The 12,600-nt window shown below is 38.7% G+C and overlaps 1 protein-coding gene across 2 annotated transcripts in view; it reads left to right on the top strand.

Moving 5' to 3' along the window:
• The window catches only part of ZZEF1 (zinc finger ZZ-type and EF-hand domain containing 1), a gene marked incomplete at both ends in the record, with an annotated part of 109,391 nt that overhangs the window by 28,531 nt on the left and 68,260 nt on the right, over positions 1-12,600 (top strand). For both annotated transcript variants that reach the window (XM_084236826.1, XM_084236827.1), the window contains 6 exons: positions 2,730-2,846; positions 3,694-3,872; positions 5,863-5,961; positions 7,484-7,575; positions 7,942-8,090; positions 12,324-12,435. In XM_084236826.1, the coding sequence (XP_084092952.1) occupies positions 2,730-2,846; positions 3,694-3,872; positions 5,863-5,961; positions 7,484-7,575; positions 7,942-8,090; positions 12,324-12,435 (748 nt within the window). The remainder of the gene's footprint in view (positions 1-2,729; positions 2,847-3,693; positions 3,873-5,862; positions 5,962-7,483; positions 7,576-7,941; positions 8,091-12,323; positions 12,436-12,600) is intronic.

The following is a 12,600-nucleotide window of genomic DNA, read 5'->3' as shown; positions in this document are numbered from 1 at the left end:
GATGACTAGTGTTTTGTCCTCTAGCTGTCTTTCAGGATTTGTTATTGCTATCAAATAAAACTTTTCAGCAAATAACATTGCTGGGAGTGCTGGATCAGAAAGGTAATATTTTGCCATACCCCTTTCTTCCCTCCTGTTTAAAAATTTTTTTCAAACCATTTCAAACTTAGAGAAACATTGCTAGAAAATACAAAGACCTTTGGTTTCTTCCTTAGTTATTTGAGAGTAATTTGCCCACCTAATACCCCATCATCCCTGAATACCTGAGTATATTTCCTCTGAACATGTACATGCTGCTACAACCATCAAAAATCAGTAAATTAACAATGTTATATATTGCTACCATTTAATCTTCAGGGCCCATTCAAGTTTGGCAAGTTGTCCCAATAATGGCCTGTATAGCAAAGGTCCAGTCCAGTATCGTACTTTGTGTTTTATTATAATGTCTCTTTAGTTTCTTTCAATATAGAAAAATACCTTAGTCTTTCCTTGACTTTTATGATTGTAACACTTTTGAAGATTACAGGTCAGTTATTTTGAAGAGTGTCCTTTTGGATTTATATTAATTTTTTTTTAAAGATTTATTTATTTATACAAGCACTGGGTACAGTCAGAAGCACGGGAGGGTGAGAGAATTCACCAGAGCCAGAGCAGGGAGCAGAGCAGGCAGAAGGACCTAAGGACACTGCTGAGGGGAGCAGCGGGCGGCAGGAGAGGTCTGCACACCATGTGGGACCCTCCTCCGGTGGCCAGGTGGTAGCCGGGGATCAAACCGGCACCACAGAGGCCGTGGGCAGCTTCGCAACCCAGCGCTCAACTGCTGCGCCACGGGGGAGGCCCCTATATTAAATTTTTTTTATATGATGTTTCATCATGGTTAAATTTAGGTTTTGAGTCTCTAACAGGGATACATAGAAGTCATGTTTTCTTATTGAATCTGTCACAACTTGTTACTAGTGCTAGTGATGTTAACTTTGGTCCTTTAATGAAAATGGTGTCTCCCAGACTTTTCCACTGCAAAATAGGAACTGAATTTTCAGAAAGGGGCAGAGAAAGAACTTCCTATCATATTTTGTGAAAATATGCCATCTTGCTGAAGAGTGGATATTTTTAATGTTCATATCCCTGCTCAATTGTACTAGGTCATCTGCAATGATATTTTCACTCCTAACTTTCAAAAGATCAGTGTTCTATTTTTTTTTTAAGATTTATTTATTTATTTATACAAGTACTGGGTACAGTCAGAAGCGTGGGAGGGTGAGAGAATTCACCAGAGCCAGAGCAGGGAGCAGAACAGGCAGACTGATGAAATACACTGCTGAGGAGTGCAGCAGGTGCGGCAGGAGAGGTCTGTGCACCATGTGGGACCTGCGCTGGCGGTCGGGGATTGAACCAGAGCTACAGAGGCTGCGGGCAGCTTCGCAGCCCAGTGCTCAACCACTGCGCCACCGGGGAGGCCCGAAAGATCAGTGTTCTATAACTGTTCTAAAAATTAAACATTATGGAACAAAAGAACAATAAAGAAGAATAGTAAGAAATACTATTGTATCAGTGGAAATAAATTCATTAAACCATTACATGTGTATTAGATGCCATTAATAATGTTTTAGTCATCCTATCAGCTATGAGCTGATGCATTTCATTGTATAGAAGGGAAAAGAAATTAAAGCAGAATGGAAGCTGGCACAATGTTAGCCTTGCTGTTTTGTTCCTATTTTGAAATGTAGAAATAAAATTGTTCAGGGATTCTTATTACTGTTATAAAATGGCTATCAACTATAGATTTTTGTGTGTTTTTTAAAAATCAAGATATAATTGACATACATCAGGTTTAGATGTGCAACATAGTGATTTGATAAATGTATATATTGCAAAATGATCATCACAATAAATTCAGTTAACACCCATCTTTATACATAGTTATGTATTTTTTTCTTGTGATAAGAACTTTTAAATTCTACTCAACTGCCAACTTTCACATATACAATGCAACAATAACTGCAGTCATTGTGCTGTACATTATGTTACCAGGACTTACTTCTCTTGCAAGAATTTTGAATTATATTTTGTTGTACTCATGCATACCTCTAAGTTGTTCATGGTATATTCATATAGCACAGTTACTGGCACAGAGTAGGACACAGTAATTTTTGTTGCATGAGTTTGTTAGATGACTGCTAGTTTAGAGGTGGTAAGACTGTTGGTAGTTCTGAAGATAAACTTAAGAGTGACAAAATAAGAAAAACATCACAGTTGATATTAAGGTAGAAAGACCAAGAAACACAGGCAGCAGAAGTTGGTAGGTACTGATTTGCTTAGGAGAAAATAAAACTCATGACACAATTTTAGAAACCCTAGACCATAAGGTTCTACATATAAGATAAATTTTTAAACAGCTCTGCCTCTGAGGTCAAGTTTTCTGAGAATTTAAGGGTTTTTCTGTAGAGTATGTATGTCTTTTGCTCACATTAACTGAAATGAATACTTGATTCTAAGGAGTTGAGTTTTTACAGAGGGAAATAAAATTTAAATGAAAGGGGAACAAAAATAAGGAAATCCTATTGAAGTGCTTAGTCCCATGACTCCTGGGAAAGTCTGTTCTATGTTGTGTATCAGGGTCTCTGTAGGAGCACTATCTGTTTGTTTATGAGGCATTAATCAAAACATGCTTCTAGTAATTTATTCTTGTCTGCCTGGGTTTGTTCTGATTTTGCATTTTGCACTTCTAGGAAGGCACTGCAACACATGCCTCCACTCTCCCTCTCACCAGGATCTACAGATTTCTCAACTTTCCTGTCTCCCAATGTTCTGGAGGAAGTGGATAGCTTCCTTATAAGGATTACTAGGTAAAAATCAAGGTTGATGAGGTAACCTCTTTGAGGGGAATGGAGGGTATATATGCTTGCTAACTCTTTTTTTTCTTTAATCTTTCTCTTCTTTTTTTTAAGTCTTAATCTTTTAGAGATCACCTCTAAAAATGGCTGAAGAGGAAGTGAATGCTAATTTGCCCATCTTAACTCCCATTATCTAGCACTATCTCTTAGCCTTGGCAATTGAGGGCAAGAGGGGAGTAGTCCTCTAATTCAGGTGGAACAGAAATCTCAAAGTTCAAAGTGTAAAATCTTTCAGTTTACTTATATCCCCAGCCTGTGGCCTTACTCAGGACCTGCTTGTCCTGTGCTCAGCTCTAACAAGGCTGGTTGTTTCTAGAACTAGGAAAGGGCACATTGATAACTTGATAAAAAATCAGTTGGTGTGGGGCTACTCAGAGAGTATCTGTCTAGGTGAGTCCTGAGGATGTTACAGTATTAGGAAAAAACAAAAACAAAAACTAGGCTTTGAGTCATCTGGACCGTTTTAGAATAAATCCTTAATTTTCTGGCTAGCTCATTACCCAAGGCTTCTTGGTAGTAGGGGCTTTTTGCAACAGCTTAATTATTTGTACCTATTAAATCTGCTTGTTAAAATTGATACTATTATTTAATACTTATAAAGTAAGTTTGCAGAAATGAGGATATAATTTTCCAGTTCCGTGGGTTGAATTAGATTTTCTTAGGTTGTCTTGAGGAGCTTCAAAAAGTATTTCTGATAAACATATATAAAGTATTTGGCAGGTTACTTTTATTTAATGGTGATCATTACATGGGGTTTGCATGTTCTTAAGTGAAAAGTTTTTTGCTCTTTTGTTTATAGTTGCTGTTCTACCCCAGAGGTAGAGCTGACTCTTTTGGCTTTTGCGCTGGCAAGAGGAAGTGTTGCCAAAGTGCTGAACTCTTTGTGCACCATCACTGACCACCTGGACACACACTATGATGCCTCATCCCTCATCTCATCCATGGCATCAGTCAGGCAGAACCTGCTCCTGAAATATGGTAAATGACTTATGTGGACAAACCCTAAAGCCACCATCAGCATGGCATCTTCTGGCATCTTGTCTTTTAGGGAAGTTTGCGGACTAGGTTGTTATAATTATACCATAATTCCTGGGTGAACATACCCTCTTTGACTGGTATTGCTAGGAGAGGGGAGATATCAGTTATTTCCTGAGTATCTACTCGAATATACTTCCAGAATTTACTGGCCTAATCATTTAGCTTTGATGGCCATTTGGCTATAGACATCTTTGGTGAACTGCAGAGTATCTCATTGTGTTAGCCAAGGAGGTTGGGTTCTCATCTGTAGGAAAGAAGGAACTAGCCCAGACACAGTGCAAAACCTAGTTCCCTGACATCCCCATGATAGGTATAGAGAAGGCCATTTATGGACATAATTCAGTCTGCACTACTTCCCCTCCTGGCCCAACAGCAATCCTTCTACTGGTTCAGCCTGGGCCTCCTCATCCTTCTCCACATAGAGCCCTTGCAGTTACTTGGCATGCGAGGAATGACTTATCTGCCATTCCAGTCTCCAGTGCTAAAGTTTCTCTATACCAAGTACCAAGTAATAGAGGCATTACTATATTTCTGTTATATTTGTACCTTGCCTTAATATGACTTAATAATTTATTTTCTGGTTAATTTTTTTTTAAGTTTTTAAAATTTATTTAATCATACAAGAACTGGGGTGTAGGCCATAGGCGCAGGCGGTGAGAGGATTCACCAGAGACAGTGGGGAGCAGAACAGGCAGATCCATTGAAATACACTGCTGAGGGGAGCAATGGGCGAGACAGGAGAAGTCTGCTGCACCATGTGGGTTAGCTCCCTGGCCAGGGTTCGAACTCCTGTTGCAGTGGCTGGCAGTAGCTTGATAGTGCTGTGCTACCAGGGAGGCCCTGGTTAATTTTTTAAGTCAGACAACTGATGTCTTACAAATTGAATTCCCTCTCTAATTTGGGAAAGGTAATTTTTTGGAGGGATGGAGGGCTCATAGCAGGCATGACTCAGTGGGAGGACTGTGTGGTGCCTGGAAAGTAGTCTCCAGATAAATTTTAAATTCAGATTAGCAATAACTTGACAGGGAGCACTGAATAGGGGAGGAATGCTTAGGGGAAATGTTCATTGATAATGTTCTAGTTCTGGGCTGAGCTGTAGATTAATGAGTAGTCATTATATTATTAAAATAAAAGAAAATAGAAAAGTTTCAGGTATCATAGCAGAAGTTGATTTTTATAACTTTTAAGACTTTCAAAATTTGCCCAGAAGTATTTTTTTTTTAAAGACTTATTTATTTATTTAGACAAGCACTGGGTACAGTTAGAAGCACGGGAGGGTGAGAGAGAATTCACCAGAGCCAGAGCGGGGAGCAGAACAAGCAGACTGACGAAACACACTGCTGGGGGAGCAGCGGACATGGCAGGAGAGGTCTGCGCGCCATGTGGGACCCTTGCCAGTGGCCGGGGATTGAACCAGCGCTGCAGAGGCTGCGGGCAGCTTCGCAGCCAAGCGCTCAACCGCTGCTCCACTAGGGAGGCCCTGCCCAGAAGTATTTTAAAGAAATTAGGCCAAAATCCTATGATGTACTTAAATATATATGGCCCTTTAGCTAACAGCTAACTATATACACATATATGCATTTAATTAAATGCAATTACAGTGAAATTCATTATTGTTTCTAAAAGCTGTATCTTAGGAATTCTCCTCCAGTTTATTGAATATATGGTTTTAATCCCTATCTTACAATGTGCTTTTTTCTGAAAAGCGGTTGTTCTAGAGACTTCTTGTAAGCTTTATTTTATCTCTTCAGGAAAACAGAAAAGGACCGTGTGAACTTCTGTATAATACTCCTTCTCTATTTTTAGTTCTTAAACAGGTGAATTTTTGGTCAGCGGCGTGGGTGGTCACAGGCACTCCATTCTCCCTGATGTGCATGCTAGTTTTCATTTTTGGTAGTGCTTGCTTAAGCCTCTCTCTTTCTTTGACTAGGTAAACCTCTTCAGTTAACTCTTCAGGCCTGTGACGTGAAAGGAAAAGAAGATAAGTCAGGACCTGAAAACCTCCTTGTTGAACCATGGACTAGGGATGGTGAGTGGTGGATCTGTTTTTACTGAATGAAAAGTACCACAGAGTGTTACTAGACAGCTCGGTGAAATTACACACTGATTTTTGAAGTATTCAGGATCTACATTCTTCAGGTGTCCTTTAGCTGGCTGTGCTTCCTGAACCATTGCTGTTTTCCTTAGTGACAATTATTGCTTTTGATACTTGGAGACAAATTAGTAGTGCTAATTGGTTCATTTCTAGGCAGTATTTCACTTTCATGATAGAATTATATCCAGACCTGTGGGAAAAGGTTGAATAACTGGTGCAGTTTTTAGTATTACTGTTAGTGGAATTGTGTTTTTTTCTGGGTATACAGTTTCTTAAAATTGTCTTCAGAATTGTTTGAGAAAACTAGATCATATAATAGCTTCTCTCTGAATTAGTGAAGGTTCCTTTGGATTTGATTTTCTTGGTCACAATGATTGATGACAACTTTTTTATATTACCTTACAAAGATTCAACTTCACGCCTTTTTGTTCTTTTGAGCTCAGTGTAATGAAATAAAGAGCATGAACTTGCTTTTAGTTTTTTTATCTAGGGCAGAATAATTGAGAACAATTCAGGTCCTAGATAGAATGACTAGTTAGTGCTAACTTGAACAAATGTATGAATGATATTATTTGCAGAGGTTTGAAAGATAAAAGGTAGCCTCAGATCTAGCAGTGGACGTTTTTGTGAATTATTAGAGGGTAAATAGTGACAACAAAAAAGGTGAATCATGACTATCATACAAACAAGATGAACACATGTCAAACATTTTATTTATTAATTAGAGAGGGAATCAGTAAGATGTTACAAACAGTTCAAATGAGAATTCATAAAATACACAGACCACTAAGAATGCTGACAGTAATTTACAGATAGAAAAATTGGTCAGTTTCATAAGGAATAATCAACCATATCTCTATAGAACACAATTTTTGTTTCTGTGGATGAAAATCATTTGCATTAATATCATTATTCTACAACTTCCAGAGTTGTAAAATAACTCAGAGACAAAGCACGGTGGAAGTAAGCAAGAGAGTATGCTAAATAGAACACCCAGTAATCTTTTTTTGTTTATTTCAAGTCTTTCACAATCGTCTCTGATAGAATATTCTGGAAGCTAATCTCTCCCTTAGTCTCCAAACCTGCTTGCCTTTATCAGTCATGGTTTAAGAATGGCTCAGAAACATGATTGATGTCTAGTTTTTTGTCTGTGAATTAGGGTCACAAGTTTTATAAAGTTTTTACTTATTTATTATTATGCCAGAGCAGGGCAGCTTGTATAGTTACGAAGATTGTGCCCTGAAGAGAGTAAACCTGACCAGTGAGTGATCTGTTACCTCAGGGCTTACTAGTAGGGTTGCACGTATCTAGAAGGGAAACCTTTTTCTAATTTTCACAAAAGTCCTAGATATAATAGTAACTCCCTCAAAGGATATGGTTTGCTTTTGTTTATCTTAGTTTTTAGGGTTATAACAAATAAGGGCATCATCATAACCTTAGTTTTTCCTTTTTACAGGTTTTCTTACAGAGACGGGAAAAACCAGAGCAAGTACTATTTTTTCTACAGGAACTGAATCTGCTTTTCAAGTTACACAGATCAGAATCATGGTAATTCTCATGCTACCTTCTTTAAGGAGTGATGCTATTGTTTTTAAAAATAAGATTGTATTTCAGAGGCCCATGCTTTTCACTGAACAGTTATTGATTATTTACTCTGTGTAAGCAGAGGGCAGGGACACAAAGATGAATCCATTGTTAAGTCTGTGAATGGTCTGGTATAATGGTTGAGAAAGGTTAGGAATCATTTCTTGGGAAACAGCTTTCATACTTTTCCAGGACATAGTGTATTTGAAATATCATTTTGTTGGTTTGATTGTGCTTTAAGCTATTTGAGTTTAATAATATCGTTTGGACACAAAATAACCACAGAACTTTTGTTCCTTTGATGTGCTTTATCTAGTTCTCTGTTTCTAGGTTCGACGTGGGGGCATTGGTGCCCAGTGTGGGTTGGTGTTTGCTTATAACTCATCTTCTGATAAATTCCATGCAGAAGAACACTTCAAAAGGTTTGAAAAATATGACAAATGGAAGCTTCAGGAGTTCAGGCAATTTGTAAAAAGCAGGTAAAGGAGCAGAGTAAAGATCCTTGTAGTTAGCAAAATTGTATAAATTGTCTTATTGGTAAAATATGTTCTATATAGAAAAAGTGCCACTAACCCATCCTTACTGACCATGAGCATTCTTGCTTTCTAGCAGCATCTTTATATCTTAATCTGTTCGTAAACTCTTTCTCAGTCCCTTCTGTGATCAGGTACCCACAGGTTTAAACTCTGGGTAAGGATACACACCTGAGTTATGGGCAACTAGAGGTCTTACCTAGTCTTCAGTCTTACCTAGTCACTGGGAAATGTACCTCTCTGTTCTTATTCATGCTTTCATCAAAGATATTAATAAATATTAACTGTCTATCAAGCCTGATGCTTGGCACTGAAGATACCATAATGAGCAAATTGGCAGTTTCTGTTCAGCGGAGCTTATTGTTTAGCTTAGAAGACAGATGGTGAGCCTTGTCATGTCATGGTGTTATGAATGCTAGAGAGGTGGGGTTCTGGAGCACATGATCAGGAAGGCTTCCTGGAGAAAGCATGAAAACTAAGGATGAGTTAGGGTTCATTTGCTACATGAAAAAAGTGAATGGAGTCTCCTGAGCAGAGAACTTCAGCTGTGAGAAGTCAGAGGTGAAGTGTGGCGTGTTGGAGGAACTGACCAGTCTCGTGTTCTAGAGCTGCATGTGAGGTGGAGTGGTACGAGATGCAGTGGCTCACTGTCGTTGCTAACGTGACTCATTGCTGATGAGTGTCAGCAATCTTTTCCCCTTTTACTACTGATTTCAATTTTCTAAGTGCTGTAATTTTCATATTTCTGTGATTTTGGAATTACAGTTGTTTATTTGCTTCTTCACCCACTAGAATGCAAACTTTTGGCACCGGTTGCTCTAATATCCTTGTCCATTGCTCTTTCACAAGCATAAAGCCTAGCCCTAGGCATACATAGTAGGTGCTGAATAACAACTTGTCAACTTAGGGAAAAAGGGCCCAATTGTTACAGGTTTTTTGTTTTTTTTTTTTCTGTTTCAGGGTTTAGACTTTATCCTTAAAGTAGTGCAGGGCTTGGGGAGTGGGCAGGAATGGGGTGGAGCATGTTGTTGTGGAGTTTTAAGTAGGAGGAGACATATTATTGTTATTATCTGGATCGTGCTATGTGAGCATGGACTAGAGGAGAGCAAGCTTGGAGACTGAATGAAATGTGAGGAGCCTGTCACTCTCATCTAGGAAACACCTGAGGTGGGCGTGTCCTCAATTAGAGTAGCAATAGCAGTGGAAAGATGGGGAGTGATTTAAGAGACAGCTAGAAGTTGGGAGCAATGGGACATGGTGAGTGACTGTAGGAGCAGGAAGAAAACTTAGGTGTTAGTGAATCCTGGGAGTTTTGATTTGTATGAGAGCTGGGTGGGTGAAGGGTGTCAGGTATAAGATTTTTTTTTTTTAAGATTTATTTATTTATGCATACAAGAGCTAGGGTACAGGCCAGAGGTGTGGGGAGTGAGAGGATTCACCAGAGACAGAATGGGGAACAGAACAGGCAGATCAACCAAAGAACACTGCTGAGGGGAGCAGAGGGCGAGACAGAAGAGGTCTGCTGCACCATGTGTGTTGATCCCTGGCCGGCCGGGGATCAAACTCTTGCTGCAGAGGCAGCGGATTGCTTCATAGTGTGGTGCTTAACCCCTTGCACCACCAAGGAGGCCCTCAGGTGTAGGATTTAGTTGCAGAGGACATTGCTGATCTTGGACAGTATCACACGCCTTCTTACTAGACTTGAGGTATATGCTACTGTATTTGACAGGTAGTGGGGAGCTGCTATTAGTAGAAGCCTTTAACTATCATTCAGCACTATAATACTAAACTTTAAATATAAATCTATATAAATATTGATTCAACAAAAAAGAAAAATACAAAAATTGATTCATAGTGGTTGGATATAAACTTTAAATGTAAATCACAAATTCTGATTTACTGGGTAGGGCCTAAGATTTTTCTAGAACAAGCTTGCCAGGCCACTCTGATTCTGTCAGTTCTGTCTATTCTAGTATAATTCCCACTCTCTGCTGGACTACGTTTTGGAGCATCCCTGAGGAATGGTCATTCAACTCCTTCTTTTTTTTCACTTTTCATTCCCTTCTTTTTTTTCACTTTTCATTCCCTTCTTTTTTTTAATCTAGTTTTTATCAAGCTGTAACCTACACATTTTTAAAAGTATATACATAATATGTGTACATACAGCATCTTCAATACTTTTAATGATGAAGAATCTTGAGGCACTTTAGTAATTGGAATATGTTGAATTGAAATCTACCCTGGTGATTTTGACTCAGTGGTCTTAACTTCAACCCTCTAAATGAATTAGAAGAACTTTCCCTCACTCCTGAAAATCTCCCTCCCATCACAAATAAAACATACAGGCACACCTTGGAGATATCGTGTACTCAGATCCAGACCACCACAATAAAGCCAGTCACACAATTTTTTGGTTTCCCAATGCACATTTTAAATGTGCAATAGCATTATGTCTAAAAAAGCAATGTGCATAGCTTGATTAAAAAATATTTTATTGCTGAAAAATGCTAACATCATCTGACCCTTCAGCTAGTTGCAATCTTTTGCTGGCATTTCAATTTGTTAAAAAAAAAAAAAAAAAAAAAAAAAAAGGCGACAAGCAGCAGAATGAGGTATGCTTGTATACTTATTTATAGATGTTTTTCTATTTTAACAATAGGTAGATATTATACTTGTTTTTAAGCAGCTAAATCCCACTTGTGGGATATATTAAAATAGATCTCTTTTCCTAACCCAGTTGTTAAACAGCCCCTTCACATCTTGTATAGGATGATTTTTCTTTTTTAAACCTAATTGCAGGCCTACTACTGTCCTGGTGATTTTAGCTCCTGGTTCCTGCCTGAATTACTCTGCAATTCTGATTTAGTTGGCCTACATATTATCAGTCCCTCTTCAGTTTGGGAACCAGAAAATTCATGTGCATGGATCTATTGCTTTGCCATTTTTTTTTTTTTTTTCAATTTCTCTCTGGTCATACTCTGGTCAGTCAGCAGATTTCACGACCAGCTGATTGGTGACTGTGCATATTTAAGAGGACTAATACTCAGCTTTCTTTTCTCCACCCCGTCTCCATGTGGTTTAGTAAACAAGGTTGCTTCTCTCTGCTCTCTGACATCCTGCCAGCTCCCTGTATGAAAGATTTCCTTGATGTTTCCCAAAGAATGAACTTAAAAGTCCTTAAATGTGCAATGTTGATGAAACTCATTGACATGATTTAGGGCTAGGAGCAAATACCTCTGTCCCTTTGGGTTTAGGGTTAACTATATCATGAATGAATTATGCTAAGAAACATTTATGTTTAAGAAGAGAACTTTCTCTCTATTATACCACCTTCTCTGGGTCCTTTGTCATTTCCTTTTCTTGCCACAATTCCCTCTGTTTGCTTATCCATACAGAATACTCATGTATTGCTAGCTTATTAGCTATATTACAGACTAAGCAGTGTAATGTTTTAGGAATGTTACTTGAAAGTCTGCTTTTTTCTCCTTTGTTATTTAATTCCTGAAAAGGGAGTACTTTGTGTTCATGTATCTATTAAAAAAAAGGGGAGGAGGTGGCACACAGTTTTGCTTCTTCAGTCTCTAGTCTGGAATGCTTTCCTGGAAGGACTTAAGGCTTAGGAAAGAATACTGAGACCTATGAAGGCTGACATTTTCCTTTTTTGGAGCTCTGGGATCTAAAAGCTTCCCAGCTTTTACCCGTTAGTTGTTGCAAGTGGCCCAAACCTCAGACTGGTCATACATACATTAACCAGACCTAGGGAAAGAAAACTTTGACTCTCAACCTGTCTCTCCTTTGGATCTTTCCAGTAGCACCTACTAGCTTACATTGTTATATTGTACCTCATTCATGGGTAGATCCTCTAAGATGCCTTGACATCATGTCTCATTCTTCAGTAGGAGAGTTATCCAGAGAAGCAAACTTTCTCCTTAGTTCCCAGATTATATGTAGAACTGATAATAGTCCCTATTTTATAGATGAGGAGGCTGAAAAGTGGGGAGGAAATCATCACAAAATACCTTATCAGTTCAAAGAGGTACCAAGTGCAACACCCAGTCTTAGATTGTTAATTAATAGGTCATAGATATATAAGGTAAATGCCTTTTAAATAGTGCCTGATTTGTTACATCCTAGAGTTTAGAAATAGGAACATTTTTGTGATTATCCTTCTGTTTGCAGGATTGGTTGCTCATCTGATGACCTTGGAGAGAATGATCCTATTGGCTGGTTTGAGCTGGAAGAAGAGTGGGATGAAGCGGATGTCAAGTTGCAACAGTGCAGAGTTGCCAAAGTAAGCATCAGTGAATCATGGCCTTCACACATTTGCCCTCCTTTTACTCTCTGTTTTTGGAGCTACTGTGTGTCAGTACTGGAATCCTGGAGGTGAATCAGACATGATTGTGACCCTCAAGAAGTTCATAGTCTAGTGGAGAGGCAGATATATAAGACACTGATG

The sequence above is a fragment of the Talpa europaea genome (genome assembly GCF_964194135.1).
Source record: "Talpa europaea genome assembly, chromosome: 7".
In the NCBI taxonomy this organism is placed as follows: Eukaryota; Metazoa; Chordata; class Mammalia; order Eulipotyphla; family Talpidae; genus Talpa; species Talpa europaea.
Note: the sequence above shows the minus strand (reverse complement) of the source record. Positions and strands in the feature narration are given on the sequence as shown.